The sequence below is a fragment of the Battus philenor genome, unplaced genomic scaffold (assembly GCF_028537555.1).
Source record: "Battus philenor isolate CCGP_79_NKW_IND1 unplaced genomic scaffold, ilBatPhil1.0.hap1 SCAF_8, whole genome shotgun sequence".
Lineage (NCBI taxonomy): Eukaryota > Metazoa > Arthropoda > Insecta > Lepidoptera > Papilionidae > Battus > Battus philenor.
The window spans coordinates 4,357,078-4,377,058 of record NW_027181748.1 but is presented as its reverse complement, the minus strand read 5'-3'; the positions used below and the strand labels follow the sequence as shown (position 1 = coordinate 4,377,058).

The following is a 19,981-nucleotide window of genomic DNA, read 5'->3' as shown; positions in this document are numbered from 1 at the left end:
TAAATTGTAGATAAAGTTGAATATGTAAATTAATGTAAATACTATGAAACAATGATTTATTATTAATATGAACTTAACAATATAACACTAAGAATAAAATAAACTATAATTTGATTTACTTATGTTATTTATTTTGTTTGTGTCTTGAGAAGAACCTTGCAATGCTTCCTATTGTTTGTCCGAAAGTGCAGCTGGACATGAGTGATGCCTAAACAAAAAAAAATTAAATTGATCAATATCATAACAGAAATAATTTATCAAGTGATATATGGAAATCCAATAAAAAATACGCTATTTTTTTAATACTTTTGTTTATAAGCTAGTTATAAAATCAGCAGACAGCTTTTTACAGAATAATTCGCAAATTTGGCAAGAAATTATATCTATTACCTAGACCTCCCTTTGCCAATAAGCTGTCTGCAAAACTTTGTAAATATTAGACGTCCCTTCCAAGAAACAACAATGTGAGGGACATCGGATGGTCATAGCATCAGTTCTGGGTTCCGAAGGAATCCCCGCTCACCGGAGTACTAGCTCAGACTCACAGAGTCCCCAAATCGACTCTTAAATAAATTAAACAATAGAATAAGGAATACAATCATGTATAACTTTTTAAAAAAGAATTCCCGCGGTTTATGAAGCTTGACTAGCTTACATACTAAACTTTTTAATTAATAATTAATGACTTGTACTGGTACATTCAATATGCTTAAAGTTTAATATTTATCTTAGAAACTATGGAAACGGCTTTAATAATTTACTTATAAATAAATTAATAAAAGCAACTATTTCTGGAGACCCTTATGCACACTGGTGTAGCGGGTGTAATTAAGCATCTTATTCATTCATATGGATTGTAGGAGCTACACTAATTCATCTTCAGCTACCCTTTAAACATGGGAACCCCACACCAGAGTGCTCTGCAACACTTCTTGACTTGTGATTAGCGGACGTTTTAAGAACTGGTGTAAACATAGGCTAAGTTTGAACAATGTATATACTTTGTGCTGTCAATACCTACAATACCTACCGACCCTAGGAAGAACCCCACAGAATCTATGGACTTCCATAGTAAGCTAACGTATCTTTAAGAAAATATACGTTTGACTATTAAATTTTCGTAAATGAGTTATAAATGTTGAATTTACCTGAACAAATGAAGGTAACGCCGCTGTAGTCTGCGGTCTGGAATATCTATCGTCCACCAGCAAAACGCAGGCATAATCTTTCTCATGTCTCACCGCTCGTCCTATAACAAAAACGATTTCATTAAATTTATCCTAAAAGATTGTGTATTATATATTTGTCTTCAATTATTTTTTTATGTAATGATTTTCGGTTAACTTCTACCTCTTTAATGTACATAATTCTAAGTACAAATTGAACTGTACAGAATATTTAATACATAGAATAAATTTTGTAGGAGGAATGTAAATAATGCAAAGACTAACAGATGTCAATTAATTTTAACGGTCAAATTAACAACCTAAACACTAAATACTAATGTATTCATTTATAACACAAAATATCTTCGTACAGATAACAAAACATTACTAGTTGAAACTAATATATCACAATACCCGGTGATAAATATTGCACATCGACCTTTGGAAAGAGACTATCGTGTAATTTCGGTTTCGTAAAGTATTTCTTTTCTCCCACACTACCTATGTGATGTTTTGTGTTTCGTGCGACAGATATATATATATCTATTTACATACACGTACATATTACATAACCAATTGTTTTATGTCATTATATAAATTTCCTTTACTTTCTAATCTTGTGTTATTTAATTCAACTGTGAGAGACTACCAAATGTAATTGTGAGTGTAATACGTAAATTAATTATAAAATAATCCAATGTAACTATATAAACACTTACCAATGCACTGATTGACAGCCTTCATGCATAAATTTTCGTAATAAATATTACCAGCCGTGCCACCAAATTTTCTGTTCAAATAATTCATTTTCTCCTGAAGTTCCGGTGATTTGACATTCGGATACGGCATTCCGATGACTACAACACAGCGCCCTAAGTCATCACTGCAAAATTAAATCATTTTGATCATCATTTCAGCAATAGCACGTCTACTGCTAAACAGCAATAGAATTATAAGACAAAGTGTAATATGTAAAGAATCAAGGAAACACCTTGATCTAGAAACACAAAGAGGTATTTGAAGCATCGATCTCCATGTCAAAGGATCAACTAAGAAAGTAGGGAGAAGTGGTAAATGGGGTTTTTAATCGGTTAGAGTCCGACACTACCTGGGCAACATTCCCATGTGTCCATGAGGATATTCCCCATTTGCCAATAAGCTCTATGAATTAAAATATATATATAAGAAGCAGCATGCATTCAGGGTCTGTTGACGATCTTATCAATGTCACCTGTCCAACTTGTGGGTCTACATTTCGTGATATCAGTGTACGTCATATTTACGTCGGGCGAAAGAGAGCTCTCTACAATATTTCACGCCTTGTGATTGACCGACTGTTTTTATTATTTGTATTTTATTTTCGTAATTTTTAGAATCGGTGTAAATATCGGCTAAGTTGAATCAATATAGCCGCTCCAGTGTACTCATGTCAGATAAAGCTGTGAAATATTTAGGGCTAGGAGCATTAAAATCAGGGGCGGCACTAGCTCGTGTAACGCCCGTGTGCTATAAACCCTGGCGCCCCCTGGCCCTGACCCCCCCCCCCCCCCACACGGCAATAACTATTAACTTTGCCGTCGTAACAAGAAAGTTTTTTCATATCTCAACAAGCTATTTTATACGTAGGTATAACTTACAGCATGGTATTAGTTACAGCCTTTTCTTCTTATGACGGCAGAATAACACTCATTGTTATTATACCTGTAGCACATCTCTGTTATGAAACTAAGCGACGAACCGATAGTTCATGTTTCATCTTGTGTTTTGAGTTTTATGGACAGCGAAATAGAAGCCTAATGTATCGAATTTCTGTTTCACTGCCCTTACAACACAACGCGTAACTCTACCGCCGTCTCAGGGAGCGCCACGGCGCCTGTGTGCATTGCACACCCTGCACTATAGGTTAAACCGCCCCTGATTAACATCTTCAAAACAGTACGGTACAGTGATCAATATACACACTTCTATTTTGGACTTCTTGTTATCATTACCTCCAAGACTTACCGGCCCTAGGAAGAATCCCAAAACACTAAAGAACTTCAGTATATTTCAGCTACACTCTGCAAAAACTAAGTAGTTTTTTAGTGCCTTTGGGGGAAGCAAGGATAGGCTATATCAGATTTGTCACTTCGAGAAGACAACACCCAAGTAACCTTGTCTCAGGAGAGAAGTCACCCATTCTTCTTCCAGGGAATGGGGTGCTAGAACCTGACGCACTTTACTTTTCGGTATCTCCTTACAACAGTAACATAAAGTTCGTGATCAACACATTTAGAGTACTAACAAAGTATAGCTTCTTAAAAACCTTTACGGCGAATCTTGTTATGGTTCCGTTCGCGAATGCCGGATTTTAAAGTTTAAATTAATTTTCAATAAATTTAAGAAGTTCTTTAAACAAAAACTTGAAAAAAAAACACATCATAATATGAAGGATTCTTTAAGTGATAATAGAGCTTGGAAATGAATAGCTCTACTACTGTAAGGACAATGTAAAAGTGACTACAAAAAATCTCATTTGAGTTTATTGTGGTTTCTTATTAGATGAGGTCGCATTAGGAACCTTCCATAAACTTTAATTATAATATTCATTGTTGGCAAGAAAAATTTACGTGAATCTAAAATCTTAAATTTTGTAAATTGTTTTCTTTTACTCTTCCAACTCAAAAGGTTGCCGATCTCTTTCTTACACATGTCGTCATCGTTTCATTCCATAGATGCCCACTGAAATGCACAGAGTTTCCCGAAAGGTATCTATATATATTATACCATAACCGCCATCCTTGGCAAGTAGGTTGGCGATCGCAGTGTGCTGCTGCCCATCCTCTGGATTTTCCTCTTTCTTGGCCGCAATTTCAATTGTCGTGATACAGACTATACTATACGAATTGAACCAGGGGCCTATAATCCCAAGTCTTAGTCCTCTACCGCTGGTATACCATTGCTCCTCTTGCGCATAATATATAAATAAATTAATGTATCTTAGAGCATAGAAAATGGCTCATGGCAATACTGTCATTCCTCGCTCTCCGTGATACAGCCTTCGTGAAGATAGAAGTAAATGCAAATACCTCTGCTTACTTCACTGCTTACTTCGCCCTCAAGACGGTACATCGAGCCTATGAAAGTTAATTTAATATAAATGATAATAGTATACCTGAAGTTCAAACCTTCGCTCAACTTGCCCCCAACTACGCTCAACAGTAAGGCTCCATTCCTTTCAGCGTCCTTCTTCCCCACGGCTGCAGAGAATTTTCGCAACACCTGAATGTTACGAATTGTTAACTCTTGTTTCTTATTTAATTATATATTATACATAAATAAAGTACTAACAATTTATAATTGAATTTATCACTATGGGCTTCAGCGTTTATTATTCATATAACATAATACTAATAAATTATACAGAAATAAATAAGCACAGAATTGAAAAATAAATACTGTATTTTTTAATAGTGTCAAAGAAGTCGCTTAAAAAGGTATCATACTGTCCTCATTAAAGATAAAACGCATTTATTTAACATTGTAACTTTTAACAGGACTCTTATTGATCTTTATTCTATTTAATATTTGACTCTACTCTGCTTCGTACGTTGAAATAGTTGAGAAGAAGCAGAAAGAAAAACCGTAGAAACGCAAAAACGTATTATAGAAAAAAAAACCTAATACAGATTTTTATATATACATATACACTTTCAGTCAGATATAGCCTAAATAAAAACAAAATAATCAAGCGACATCATTGTCAAGGATTCATAATATGTATAACTTAATGGTAGGTAACTTTGGAGATTGAAGTATAAAAAAAATAGGAATAGGTCAGAGAGGGATATCTGTACTTTTAACCATATAATATTTATCCTGTATATACAATTTTTTTAAACAAAGTTATTAAATTTATCCCAACGTAAGTTAATTTCAAGCTTTACTCACTTGATCAACTTCATTGGCGGATTTGGGCTCGCGAAATATTTGTTTTTTCTTACTGATGCCGTCGACAAACTTGTTCTTTTGCAAATGTTCATAAACTGTCTGTTCGTACGAATAAGACGGAAGGAAACACACTACGCCTCCGGGCACTATGCTGCAGATGTTTCTTAAAATTCTTCCGACTTCGTTCAACTTAAAAAAAAAAAACAAATCTTAGAAGAAAATTTTGCAAATAAAATTATTCCAAGAAAGCAGAGAAGAGGGCTATGCTTGGAGCATCGCTGCGAGATCAAATCAAAAATGAAGAGATCCACAGAAGAACCAAGGTCATCGACGTGACACGAAGAATTATTTCGTCTGAAGTGGCAATGGGTGGAGAACATCACATATGCAACTGGCGATTGTTGTGGCCGAAAAGGTTCTCAACTGGCGTGCACGAGCTGGTAGACACGACATGGGTGGGTCCCTTACTATGTGGACTGAAGCGCAAGACCGGTTATTGACGCTATCTTTGGGGGAGGCCTATGCCTGGAAGTTGGTGCCTATCGGCTGATATAATGATGACGATGATGCTCAGAGCGCGTATTATATAAGTTAAGTTCGTTAGTCCATCATTTAAATGTTTGTATTTTTTTATATTTTCATCCTTAGTAAGAAAAGGACTAATATTTAGCCACTTCCGCACATGCAGTGGTAGTCATGCAACAAAGTGCACCGCCCGCCAGACCGCTGATAAATGTGTATGCGGCAAACAATGCGAATTACACAACTGCCACTGACAAATCACTCAACACGTGTTTCACCCCTCCACGGGGCATCTTCAGGAGTTATGTTACACCGATTAGTGCCAAACAGAGTCAGGTAACGCCTGATTCAATTAAATATTCATCCTTGCTCTTCTTTTCATTTCAAAGTAATAATTCACGAAAATATCATCGCTTGCAATAAGACACCTATTTTACTTCACTTTTTGCCTTTCTCTTTTTATATTCTGTATTGATGTACAATAAAAACCAATTAAAGAACAAAAAAAATAGTGACCATAAATGACTTTAAGAATAATTTACAATACTTGTGATCCTGGTCATAAATTTATATGTAAAGATTATCTTACCAATTCAATGGACATCCTGTTTTCATAAGAGAAGTTTAAATTTATGTTCGAAGGTCCTTTGGACAGACAAATGCCTAGGACATTGTCCGAAGGCACTACATGTCCACATTTGACTATGTTCACTCTATTCACGTCTACGTTGTTAGTAAGCAATGCCTGGAATTCGCTCACTGGCTCCATTGTACCTCCAGCTACTATCACCTAAAAGTAAATTAACTAATGTATTCATTTATTTTGCTGTCCATTTTAGTTGGTTTATAGTGAACGCTTGTGTACCCACGCGAGAAAGCCAGAGGACCACAATTCGGTAAAAACCCGAATCAATATTCTCCACATCCCCAACATACAATAACATCCTTTAATTTAAAAAAAACATATGAGAGTTTTAGAACTATAAATTCACCTCTGAACAGCTTTTACACCTATATACAATATCTATAACCAATCTCTCCGTCAATGTAAGGGACATGTGCTCTCTATAATTATGAACGTATTTTTGTTTTATTTAACATAATTTAGAAAGAGAGCTACAGATACACCTACATTTATGCAATGTTGATAAAAAGCCATAAAATAAGATGTTAGGTTAAATATAGAACGCTAGTGATTATTACATATTTAGCCTTTGAAATTGAATTGTCTTATAGACGAAACTTTGTTCCTCAACACTCAATCATTAACATTATCTTGTTATGCAAGATAGTTCAATGTTTAAGTAAAAAAAGGAGAGACCAAATTTAAACCCCTTGTTACAGGTTTATTTTTCAATTTCCTATCAACTATCAAAACTCTTCAGTTTAAGTTTAGCTTTGATTAAGGCTACAATGTGTGAACATAACGCGGCAAATTCAATTTTAGTAAATCAACTGATATATATATATATATAAACATTGAACTATCTTGCATAACAAGATAATGTTAATAATTGAGTGTTGAGGAACAAAGTTTCATCTTTAAGACCATTTTTCTATCGAGCAAAGTATTAGATATGCAACTAACAATGATATATATAATTAAATATGCACATACACATGTACATATATATATACATCCAATGTTGGTTGCACAACTTTAAGTAGCTTCATGTAAATGTATGTTTAAATATCTTTATAATTGTAGTCATCTAGGTGTCTCATTAGCTCACAGGTGCGGTTGAAAGAGCACTGTATTAACTTAAAAGTTTCTATAATTGAAATAAAGTTAAACAACAGATTTGCAGACATCTCATTACATAAAGTAAAAGCGTAGAATCTTTATATTAGTTAAATATTTATAGCTTATACCTACAGATCTGCATTGAGATACAACGTCGGCAAAATGTTCCGCTGTATTTAACAACAAATACTTTAACTGAGATGTATTCTCGTCGCCCACGTGAATCAACACTCTACCGTTTTCGCTGCGGTCACAGAGCATTTCCAAAAAGTCCAATAAGGCATATAATCCGCTACCCGCCGAAGTCTCTGACGTCTGGAATAATTCAAACATACATTAAGTCTCTAATCGTAGACAAGTATGTTATTTGTTAGTCTCATTTAACTATTTGCTATAAAAGTGTTTGCCATAGTAAGCCAGCTGAATGACGTCCATTGCTGGATATAAGCCAACACTAACGATTTCCAATAGGACTGATTGGAACCGGCTTTATCCAACGTTTTCTGTCTATCTTGAACTTTGGCAGATTACTATTACTACTACTACACACTTACTGCAACTTGACAATTTACCTAACCATGGTTACTATGAAAATACATATATATATATATATATATACAATTACACATAGACCACACCCACGGATTTGCAATAGGACCTGTTAGAAGCACCCTTCAGCGTACCTACTCTTCTGATGACCCTAACAAGGTCCATATAGATCATGGATGCACAGACCGCGGCCCGCCGGTCGGATACTGGTGGCCCGTCGACAGCAAAAATAATACTCTCGTACATTTGAAAAGTATTGAATTCTATTCCAGAATAAAACCAAAAAATTTAATTACCTATACTTCTGGCGGCCGGCTCGCCATCAGTTCATGATTTGCCCGAGTGGCCCCTAGTCGTAATGAGTCTGTGCAATCATGATATATGCTGCCGATCCGTGGTTTCTGCTCCAGGACCTTAAAATCCCAGCGGCCATCTATTCTCCGAGTTATGTAACCCGCCCACTAAAACTTTGCCGATCCGCTATCTATCTTTCACTTTTGTTCTACGGATGGATACGGAAGGAATGAGAAGCATTCCTTATTCAATCTCTAACAGAAATCCCGAGTATAGCCCTCTTCAATTTTAAGTAAATAAATATTCGTAAATATAAATTAACAATATATATTGTAACGTAAACTAAATACCTGAGCCGTTGTTGACGATTCAGTTACAGAGTTTTCCTCTACCTGAACAGTTTTATCAGATTTTTTAATACTTTTAATGAAATTTTGAAATGAACTTTTATGGTTGACTGTACTCTTTTTGTTTTCTTCTTCAAGTGCCTGCTGACTGTACCGCAAAGAGAATCCGTGCAGTTTCGGAGCGAGCCGGGTACTTCTACAGAACTCCACTAATGGACGTAAATTTAAATGATCAATTTCTGTCTTTATCACAAAGTCTTCCAGAGTATATATTTTAGTTTCGTTTTGCTCTTTTCCGATTTCTTTTTTCGGTTTTAATATTCCTGTATAATATAATAAATTTTAATTATATTAATTACATGTCGGAACGCTGTTGCTACAGACGGCACCGATAGATGGCGCTAATAGTCGATATGGCAAAATTTCAGTCTACTTCTGTCATTAGCACGGCGCGGATGTGTTTCTTGTTCATAGGTTGATTGTTTATCTTTTGACGCAGACTGTTTTTGGACTACTTTCTAATTATTTTTATTTAAGCTGAGATTTGGCAAGTCCTTGTATTAATTCTAGCTTTGTCTGCTATTTCGTACGTTTTTTGAAAGAAAAATAAACATAGATATACATACCTAAAAGCTTTCCAACTACAAAACTCATTTGATTCAATAGCAACAAATTCTTGCTGTTCAATCTAGCTCTATACTTGTTTATATAGAAGTTGAGATAGGTCTTGACAGAAGAAAGTTGTTTGTAGGAGACAGGCGCAGAATGAGAGTTCTCCAAAGCCGCGCTAAGACCGTGTGCCTCGTCCATTATGAGGACATTGTCCTTTAACTTGAGAGAGAACCCCGATCGAGCCCCCGCACTCACTATCCCGGCATGGCTTACAAGAACTACCTGAAAAATAAATTCTACTCTTTTTAATGATGTTCTAATTATTTAAAATTTAAGTAAGCAGAATGTGCTTGAATGTTGTATTAATTAATACTCCCATCTTCTTTCTTCAATCAGACAAAAAGACGTATGACGACATTAATACACGGTTGAAATCCCTCTAACCTACACTAAGCGTTTTAATACTACTATTATAGTGAGATTAACCATGGTATGGAATAACCTACCGGCGCCGTTCCAACCTAACTATAACTTGGAAGTCATAAGTCGACAGTGAATAGGTTTCTTCTAGGCCAGCATGAAGCATCGTAGACCTCGTCATCACCTAACATCAAAAGACAGGGGTCTAATGCAAAGCCTATAGTCGATAACTAAAACAGATATTTTTTCATCCGAATTGGGTACCCCATCATTCTACTACCTTTAGCAATTCCTTGATGAAAATCCAGAATTGGTTAACTTCTTTGTGGATTCATCTAAACATAATTCGAACTTAAAATTCTAGTATAAATTTATGAACTTGTTTTGAAATAGATTATATAGCAACAAAATTACATTTAAATGCATTTCTGATATATTATTTAATTAATCTCATATTTTGTTTTATGAAATACTTTATTAAATATAATATGTCTTAAAAGTACATGATCGGCCTATACAAGATTGCTGATAAATTATTGACTTGGACATGGCACAAAACTATGTCTTTAAATATAAAAATAATAATTTAAATTAAGATAATACAATAATAGAATTTATTATAACTATACTGGCTGATTGGTTATAGGTGTAAAAGCTTATTAATATAATGAACTTATTTCAAATCAACCTGTATAAATTTAAATTATAATTTATTTTTTATACAAGAATTCAACGGACCAAGAATATCTGACATTATAAAATCTGCGAGGAAGGATAGTAAACAATATTTAATTTTAATATTTACTTATCCAAATTTTAAACGCTTTATTTTACTATATTATCATTATGTTATTTATTATTTCTGAAACAATATTTTTATAGAGTGAACCATACATTAATTAATTCCTTTAAAGCTTTTTCATCTATACCCAAACATCAAGTAGACACAAATGTTATTCAATAGCGAGAAAAGCAATAAAATATATTAAAATAAAATCACAAACCTGTGCATCGTCCAAAGCCATTCTTGAGGCATAGTAAGGGCATGCTTTCAATTCCTTAGCGCATTTGACTAAATCCTCCATATCCATTATATCAACTAAAAGCCTATCTTTAAGTTTTGCTATGTTATTCTGGTTATAATAGGGACAAGCGGAACATGACTTTGTTTTACTTCGCTTGAGCACTTTTCCCTCATCACCGACTGATGTAGATTTACTTTTTAATTTCTGCAAATCTAGACATCTAGGTAAAAAAGAAGATTTTCATAATCATGATATTAAGGTATTGGTACACATATTTTGACCTTTTCAAGTGGTTATGGTGACAGAAAACTCATTTCAGCCGTAGGAGTTGCTGGGTATAACCTCACAGATTTCTAGTAATACCATTCGGAAGTACCCTGCATCCAGCATCTTACGAATTTAACGAGGTCGTGTGTCCAGTACACAAAAAATATTTATCATCATCATCATCATTTCAACCATAGGTCGTATACTGATTGTTATAAGCCTCCCCTATAGATTTCCAATAAAACTGATAGTAAACCGGCTGCATCTAAACAAGGTTGTCTACCCACCTTAAGGGTGGGTGGACGTGTCACTATGTGTCCACTGCCAATTCAACTTTTCAATCAGCTGGGCTATGTCAAAAAAAGAAACCCTTTTGTTTGTTTAAGGATTTCCTCATTCCTTATTTGAAAAAATCTCTAGCAAGACTCAAGCAAGCTTGTCAAGGAAGCCTGAAGTTAGAGACCACATTCAATGCCTATAAAGCATGGGCTGCACTTATTTACATCAGCTTACACCTTAGATCATTCATAGTGTTTACAAATGTGAAGTAAAATTTGCCATAAGTAACCAACATGCTTAAAAGCTATAATTCAATTTGACCCTTTTGTGATATTTTGTTTCATAATAAAGTTATAAAGGACACCAATGATGTCAGATCAGGATATGATCTGACTAAAGATCACAATAATTATATTATATTTTACTATATTAAATTATAGCACACTTATTACAAAGTAATGTGTACACTTACCTTTCATTTATAAGATTTACATTTTTCAATTTTGTGACATCAGAATTGATACAATAATGCTGCCGAGAGGCAAGGGTCACTACCCTTGTGTCATCTTTGAACACTGTCCTTTTGATTTCTCCTATAAATTGAGACAGTTGACTATGTGTTCTACTGCTTATATAAATCTATAAAAAAAACTATTTATTCAAAATCACATATTGAAATAAATTTACTATTAATACAAATTTTTGTACATACGCAGGAAGATTTTAGCTATAAATACATCAGATGGCTTCCTGCAGATGCGCAAGCTAAGCAAGAGATTCTATGTATATTTTCTTTGGTGAGAAACCTCTGTTGAAGATGGTGTAAACATCCAACATCCTGTCCGAGAAAAACAGCTCAACAGCTTGAGGTATACTGAATAGTCAGTTCTAACTCAGGCTTTGGAGGAACCGCTGCTCACCGTAGTTTTAGCTCAGAGTTAGGAGATCACCTCAATTAGAAATAGAGTCTCAAAATTAGCTCTTAATAAATTTAACACCTATACATATAGTTTAACAATAGTGTTCAAAAAGTTATTAAAAAAGAAGTTCTAAATTATGAAACTTGACCATCTAACAATGTTTTGTAAACATAACCAATAATATCACTTATTGAAATGAAATATAGCATTTTATATTCCTCTCTATGCAGCATCTATGGTCGGAGGTAGGACTGTAAATGTTCAATATCATCATCATTATGGGGGTAGAACATACACTTAGGCCCCTCTGTGTAATTTTTAACAGGACTCTATAATCTTAACAAAGTGATCTTCATTGTAGGTGGACCTGTGGATCGTACACTGTGCTTTTGAGTCCATAATATCAATTTCAGAACCTTAGAACCCCAGCAGCTATTTGTTTTGAGCGCTTTGTGACCTGCCCACTACTAACTTTACAATCAGCTAGGCTATGTCCGATACTATCATTTGCCTACAGGTCTCATCATTCCTGCTTTGATCTTGTAGAGAAATTCCTTACTTATGAAATATCTAACATAGTAAAAGGAAAATATGATTGAATAGTACCTTTAGTACGTTAGGTTCACTATCATCTGTCAAATCGTTTTCCACTTCTTCATCTTCAGAATCATCCTTCTTATCAATGATGTCAATGATTAAATCATCATCATTTGCTTCATCTTCATTAACATTTTCTTTATTATTTTCAAATTCCTTATCAGATTTAACAGAGTTTTGAAAGTAATTTACAATCGTTTTCTGATTAACATTATTTTTTGTTTTTACAACTCTACTTTTCATTTCTTTATATAAGTCTTCCTGTTTCTTTATCTTTTCTAGTTTAAATTGAAGCTCTGTTAATGCTTGGTTCTTCTTAATTTTATCATACTCGGCTTGTAACCAATCTACTGAATCTTTTAACAATAAAATAATTCAATAATTATATTTCAGATTGTACATTTATTTTTCTTTAATACTAAAATAATAACTATATACAGTCTTGTCATGTTTTAGGGGTCCGGTTTCCTATTTCTTTTACCAGAACTTATAGTAGACAAACTAATTTAAGAGGATTACATATAGAGTTAATCACATATGCAAGGCCTCTTATTTTTACTCACAAGATCTAGCTAATAGATTTGTCCTATCAAGCAGTCTTTCATGAGATAAACCTACTAAACATAATAAGACTATGAATGCATAGAGTACATTGAAAAGCAAATATGTCTAAAGGCCACTGTCTGAGAAGGTCAATACAAAAGCCTCACAATAGCACTAAGAAAGGCTTCATACAAGGCCCCACAAATACACATAAATATTAATGTACCCATCTCTAGTATCAATTGTATATTATTAATTGAGGTTCCCTGCCTAAGACATGGTAGATGTCAACATTGCTAGGACATTGCTCAACTTGATAAATTAGAGGAAGTGAAGTTGTAACAATGTTTCCAAAGGGAAACCTACAGGGGGGTCATCAAAATTTTTACTTTTTCTAGCATAAAAGTTATCAATGTAATTAGTCATCTGTGTTAAAGTCTGGGGTCCTCACAAAGTTCCTATAAATGTGAGGCTGTTTGCTAGAGCTTAGTTCACCCTCACATATTTCTACAAAGACTGAGAACAGAAGTAGTGCCATAACTACCTCTGTTCTCAGTACCTTGACAAATGGTTCTAAGAATGTACCTGTAGATCTATATACTAGCAAACTATATACTAGAATGATATAATAGCCTTTAATGAAATGTAATGCTTGCATTGCTAATGCCAGTATTAAATTTCATTAAAAGCTATTTAGTTGCGAGTAATCTATATTAGCAACTTCCTTAATCCTCACCTAGATAACACATGGTATAAAAATACTACAATATAAGAAATAATACAGTTTACTTCGAAATGACTATGGAAAACTGTTTCAATATTTGTACCATTGGCACAAATTCTCTGGTCTATACAAAATTATAGTAATCAACTACAATTATATAGTGCTATTTTGTGAGACTTACTTGGTCACAAATTTAGGCTTTTAAAAAATCTAAAACGTCTAATGTACTTTTCAAATTAGCATATTTAATTACCTGTTAAATTTTTTAATTCCTCTTTGAATTGCGTGATTTCTTTTTCTATATCTTCCACTATCTTAGTTGTATAATCTCTGTACCACTGCAGCGCACCACAACAGATGCTCAAAGATTTACCCTGTGATAAATAAATATTACATCCATCGTATTACATGTTGTGTAATATAGTTTACATGTAAATAAACTTACTGTTCCTGTGGGACTTTCAAAAATACCCAATCTGCTATCATTGATAGTGAAATACAATTCTTTCATAAACTTTTCTTGTATAGAATACGGTTGAAATGGAAATGGAAAATTAGGATTCATCGTTTTTTTAAATTCGAATATTTAAAAAGACAAAACAAATGTCCAATCAAGTTGAAGTTATGATATATATTTACGAGAATAATTTAAAAATATTTTAACAAAAAAACCGTTAACAATTCACCCTTTATTAATATTACTAGAAATATATTGGTTCATTTTTAATACCAATTTGTTTACATCGTTTTCCCGCGGTGTCAATTCTTTTACAGATAAAAAATATTAGAAATAATGGGTTGTCCTTATAAAATATAATTGTCAGGTACATTTAAATAAAAATATTTTCAAAAAAAACATTTTTATAATTTTTTTTCCTAATAGCATTATTAATAAGTTGACTAAATTATTCTTTACTTTTAATATACGTGCAAATGGCAGCATTTTTGTATTTCTATGTAAACAAAAGAAAAACGTCTAATAAGTGTCCAAAGCGCAAACTGGTGAACATGAATTGTGCGGTTCGCCAATTTTTTTAGAATTTAAGGTGAATAACAATGGAGAAAAGCGAAAAAATAGTGAAAAAAACATTTCACTACAAAATTTACACTACAAATCCCTAGCTGTGACAACAACTGACATCAACCAAAATGAAAAAAAGGCTTATTGATGTGTAACTAACCAAAAAATTTGTGTCCATAAAGCAATAAAACAAAAATCAAAGTAATGAATAAAGAAGTAATCACTCTGAAATATGTTTTACATATTAATTTTTTTAATTTGACTGTAAGGGGCCAATTATTTTTTCTTGTCCTTATCTGTGGAGGCAGCAAGTAATTTGAAATATCAATGTGTATACCTGTCAAAAATGACTAGTGATGTCATTAAGATACCTTGTTTGGTATAAATAATGTATCTCTAAGTACTTTTAAAAGCATATTTGCTATAAATTTCACACACAAGAACCATGTCACATAAGTGCGTAACTTAAAACTATGAAGTAATTACTATAATAATAAACCGAAAAATTAAATAACTATAGTACGACAATAGCAATTAATTGAAATGAAATTTAGACTCTCAGTTTGTAGTTAAAATATTCAATACGTATGAAGTGACAAGCAGGGCCGAAATTTCTAAGGTCCCTTGCACTTAATCAGTCACATAGATTTTCCGTGGAAAAACCTAAAGGATCATTTCTCTATCTTGACATTGTTACTAAAAGAAATTACACTAAGCATCCTTGAACACAAATGGCAATATTTTTGTTACAGCATAAAAATTTTACCTGGTGCAACTGTGTGCGAAGACTGCACTCTAGAAGGTGACATAACTATAGGCGGAGGAACGGTAATACATCCAAGAGTGACTATTATTGCTGAAGGTGGACCCATCATTATAGCTGAATATTGTATCATTGAAGAATACTCTACAATTATTCATAAGTAAGTTCAATTGTATAGCAAAAATATTTTAAATTTAAATTTTTTACAGTAAAAATTGCAAAAGTTATTCAAAGATAATTGAGAAGAAATATATTTTTTTAAAATACTGTTCCAAGTGATATTTTCTTGAAACAGTTGTTTTAAATTGTAATAAAGTTAAATTGTAGTATTGTGTGTTTAATATAGTTTAAATATTCTTTGACCCAAATTTCATGACAAGTTTGTCATTAGGATCCTGGAGCCGTAGCTATTTTATAACTTTCACCAAGTCCAAAGTGCTCCAGTAAATATAATACATTCACTCATTATAAATTTTATTTTTATGGTTTAACATCAATAACTTATGGAAATATAAATCTTCAATGAGTTTTGTTTGAATTTCGACTATTTTGAATAACATTTATTGATAATTATATTTATAAAAAATAATTTCTTAATAGTATTGGGAATAGAAAATTTTAAGAATAGCCAACCTGTCATTTAATGTACTTTAACTAAACTTAATATAATTGATATTTCAATAATTGTTTTTCAGGAAAAGTGACAAGCAGGAAAATCCTCCAAAACCTCTATTCATCGGAGCACACAATGTTTTTGAAGTGGGATGTAGATTGGAGTCACCATGTGGTCATATAGGGGAAAGCAATGTATTTGAATGCAAGTCTTTTGTTGGTGTAGATGTCAAGATTGGAAGTGGATGTGTTATTGGTGGGTTTCATTAAAATGTATAAGCAGTTTAAAAAATTTGCTAATGTTCTACAGATAAAATACAACTCTAATGTATTTTTACCTTATTTTACACACACATCATTGTCTATGATATTTAGCCAGTACTAATCTTTTTTTGCTACAAAATGATTATGGTTTAGTAACACATAGTCTAATTATCACCAAAAACTAATTTCAATATTTCTCTACATACAAGCAAGTTTATTAATGACACTTGTTAGCCTATTCAAATTTAGAGTTTTTTTCTATTCAAATGTGCTTTTGGTATCAAGCCATCATATGAATAGGCAACATTATCAAAGTTGTTGGAAGACACTGGATAAAGGCCATCTCTATCAGATCCTATTAAAAGTCTATGAGCAGGCCAATGTCCAGCAGTGGACATTCTATTATTTAAATGATGTTATAAGCACCTGATGATCAGTCACTCTCTATTTCTGACCTTTTTTTCTTAATGATATATACGAGTACATAGTTAATATGTAGCAGTTTTTCTACACAATGTTCAATTGTATATCATAAGTATTGTTAATATTGTACAAAAATAAAAAATGCATCACAATTATTAATTATTATAATGCTTATTTGTACCATGTTAATGCCTCTGATGTGCTTTTCTAAATAAATGAATAAATTAAAATCATTATTAATACTTATAAGGTTATAAACATAAAAAAATGTTCTTATTTAACATTTGCCTTAAATCTGTGACATTTAATAGGTGCAGCTTGCAGGTTGAATACACCACAAACTTTGGCTGACAACACTGTGATTTGGGGTTCAGAACATCACAGCAGAGAAGCACTGGAAAAACAACCGACTCAACTTCTTCAATTAGATTTCTTAAGCAAAGTTATGCCTAACTATCATAGGCTTAGAAAACCTAATGTGCATAAGAGGCAGCCATCAAGACAGTCTCAAGAACCAAAGCATAATTTCAGTTAAAGGAATCTTTAACACTTCATTTTTTATTCAATTTTTTTTCGTTAGCTATATTTATTTGATATAGTGATTATGAATATTACTATGAAATACATTTTGCTTTATTTTTATTTCTGGGATTTTATGCCCCACTATCTTCAAATACTTATTAAGAAGAAAATATATAATGAACAAAGATTATTGTTATCCCTCTCTAACCCAAGGCTTAACTTGGAATTACAATTTGCTTGCCTTGATAAAAAACATTTGAGAAGTGATTCCTTTTAGTTAATTCAATTATTTTTTTATGTAAAACTATGGTAAATGCCTATATAGTTAATATTTTTTTGTTGAAAAGACTCTTTTGATATTGTGTTATAGCAATATTCTGGTACTGTATTTATGCAATTTGTTTAATATTTCAAACCAGTGTACTCTTCAGATAATAAATTTTGAAAAAAATATCATGTAGTTTTCTTTGTCAAATTATCCATGAAAAAAAATTGTTCCTTTTTCAAAATGAATCCATTTCGGACGGCGTTTATATTATAAAACATACATTGCTACAAAAATTAACATTCATTTTGCTTGCTTGGTTGTAATCGACAATAACTGTTAAGAAATCTATAGGTATATTTATTTAATTTTTAAAATCTGGAAGTAAAAATGTACACATTCAAATAGTATAAATGAAGAACAATATAAATTTAAAGAACTTGAGAAGAGATGTTATTATTGATAACAATCCAAAATCTTAATTAACTGTCTCTATCAGTGTATGGTTCTCTCATTAAAAATAAAGTTTTCTTTTATTGTTCCCATGTTAGTCTATCGCAAATGTTCCATTCAGCCATTATAGTTTTTAAATCATTTATTAGTGAATTTAAAGGTATTGTAATGATATTTTGGCAACATTTATTGAGCCCTTGTTACTTCTATGAGACAAATTGTTATGTCGTTTTTGTAAGTATTCGAATTTCAAATTTGGCTTATTGTAGTATTTTGATCTACGCATGGATCTCGTTTTTTAAAGAGAATTGTTAAACAAGATTTTTAGGCATTTTCGGTAAAACTACGGCTTAACTCAATAAAGTCATGGCTTTTTTATTATGTCTGTCTGGCTAATATTGTATATTAAACTGTGTAAATTCACCTATTATGTTTATTGCTGTTTCTTTAATATGTTACGTTATTAATTCAGGTTTAACTGTCGCATTGTTAAATGTAATTCAGTGGTTTATGAACGCTACTACGAATTTGTAATGGCAACACTTTTACAATTTCAATGCGAAAGTTATGATACACTGTGTCTACCGTTTTATATAATACGTATGTATTATTCCAACTACCTAAATAGCGTTTTACTTAAGTGCAAAAAGGACAGCGACGTGTGTGTCAGTTCTCTAGCACTCAGTGTTCTTAGCTGGAAAATGTTTTGCTAGGTTAGTGAGTGACTTCAGGCAGAGTACGCTGTCAGACAACAAAATAAAAAATATTAGGATGTCGACTCGGACAGAGTCATCGATTTCTTTAATTTCGACTTTGTTTCTTTTATTACGCGTCATGTTATAATTGTATATCTAAATAATTTCGGATTATTTTGTTTTTGTAATTTTTATATTTACCAATTTCACTAAATTCTGTATAGAAGAACTTAGTAGAATTTCTTTTTTTTAATGTTGTAATAAACGGCTGTGAGTAGATAGATTATGGACAAACACTAAATCAATTAGCAGTGTTAGCAAAATATTTGCCGTCGGTAGAATCAGGATAACGTTTATTGATGGACCGTATCGGCGCCATGTTGTCATTTAGTTAATTCAACGCGATATTCAATGGGTGTACATTTGTGGTGCCTAATCAGTGCGTGAGCATGTTGGAGTATGTCCCTGTCCACGGGAGTCGAAGGGATCTTCGAATCCCAAAAGTCGCAACTCACCAACGCAACCTCAGTCTGGATTTCAGGTATATATTTTCTTGTTCTTACTAAATTACTTAAATTATTACAATAAATAATAAATATTTCAGTAATTTCGTTTTAAACAAATTTAATAAACTTAGCGTAAACAGCTATTATTTAGTATTTTAGTATCAAGGTTAAAACCCAAACAACCTTGGAAATATATACAAACACTAAAGATTGGATTGCAAAGAGAGGCAACATTCTCTGTTTTTTACCTTATGCGCATTTCCTACAATTGGCGATATAAGAAATTGCTAATTTAAATACTTCATTTTTTACGATTTTTATTTTTTTTGACTCTATGATATCATTTATAACATATTTCTACATTGGTCTTTGATAAACTTGTTAGACATGTTGATTTCTTGTTTGTAACATGTTAGTAGGCGAGTGTCATTTTGTTAAATTAATTCCTTGCTGATAAGATATTTTGATAGAGTGTAAATGTAACTGTTTAGTTCAGAAGCTCTTGTTTTTATTAATAT

General features: G+C 32.5%; 3 protein-coding genes across 4 annotated transcripts in view; 2 read left to right on the top strand and 1 right to left on the bottom strand.

Moving 5' to 3' along the window:
* Positions 1–97: 97 nt before the first annotated feature.
* On the bottom strand, positions 98–14,504 carry LOC137931682 (ATP-dependent DNA helicase DDX11). The gene is made up of 14 exons (XM_068775163.1): positions 14,385–14,504; positions 14,193–14,313; positions 12,682–13,028; positions 11,628–11,794; positions 10,589–10,829; positions 9,179–9,446; positions 8,543–8,875; positions 7,495–7,676; positions 6,208–6,408; positions 5,097–5,285; positions 4,321–4,427; positions 1,886–2,049; positions 1,149–1,249; positions 98–208 (listed from the first exon to the last, which is right to left on the bottom strand). Exons 1-14 carry the CDS (start codon positions 14,502–14,504, stop codon positions 125–127), a joined length of 2,625 nt encoding a protein of 874 aa, XP_068631264.1. The 3' UTR covers positions 98–124.
* An 817-nt stretch (positions 14,505–15,321) lies between these two features.
* DCTN6-p27 (dynactin subunit 6) lies at positions 15,322–17,844 on the top strand. The gene is made up of 4 exons (XM_068775192.1): positions 15,322–15,416; positions 15,713–15,883; positions 16,419–16,591; positions 17,334–17,844. Exons 1-4 carry the CDS (start codon positions 15,406–15,408, stop codon positions 17,555–17,557), a joined length of 579 nt encoding a protein of 192 aa, XP_068631293.1. The 5' UTR covers positions 15,322–15,405; the 3' UTR covers positions 17,558–17,844.
* A 1,161-nt stretch (positions 17,845–19,005) lies between these two features.
* Positions 19,006–19,981, top strand: part of fwd (phosphatidylinositol 4-kinase beta fwd) — an 88,988-nt gene continuing 88,012 nt past the window's right edge. The window contains exon 1 of one of the 2 annotated variants that reach the window (XM_068774891.1): positions 19,006–19,498. In XM_068774891.1, coding sequence (XP_068630992.1) covers positions 19,407–19,498 — 92 coding nt within the window. In that variant the 5' untranslated portion in view covers positions 19,006–19,406. The remainder of the gene's footprint in view (positions 19,499–19,981) is intronic. The other variant, XM_068774893.1, reaches the window with a different exon arrangement.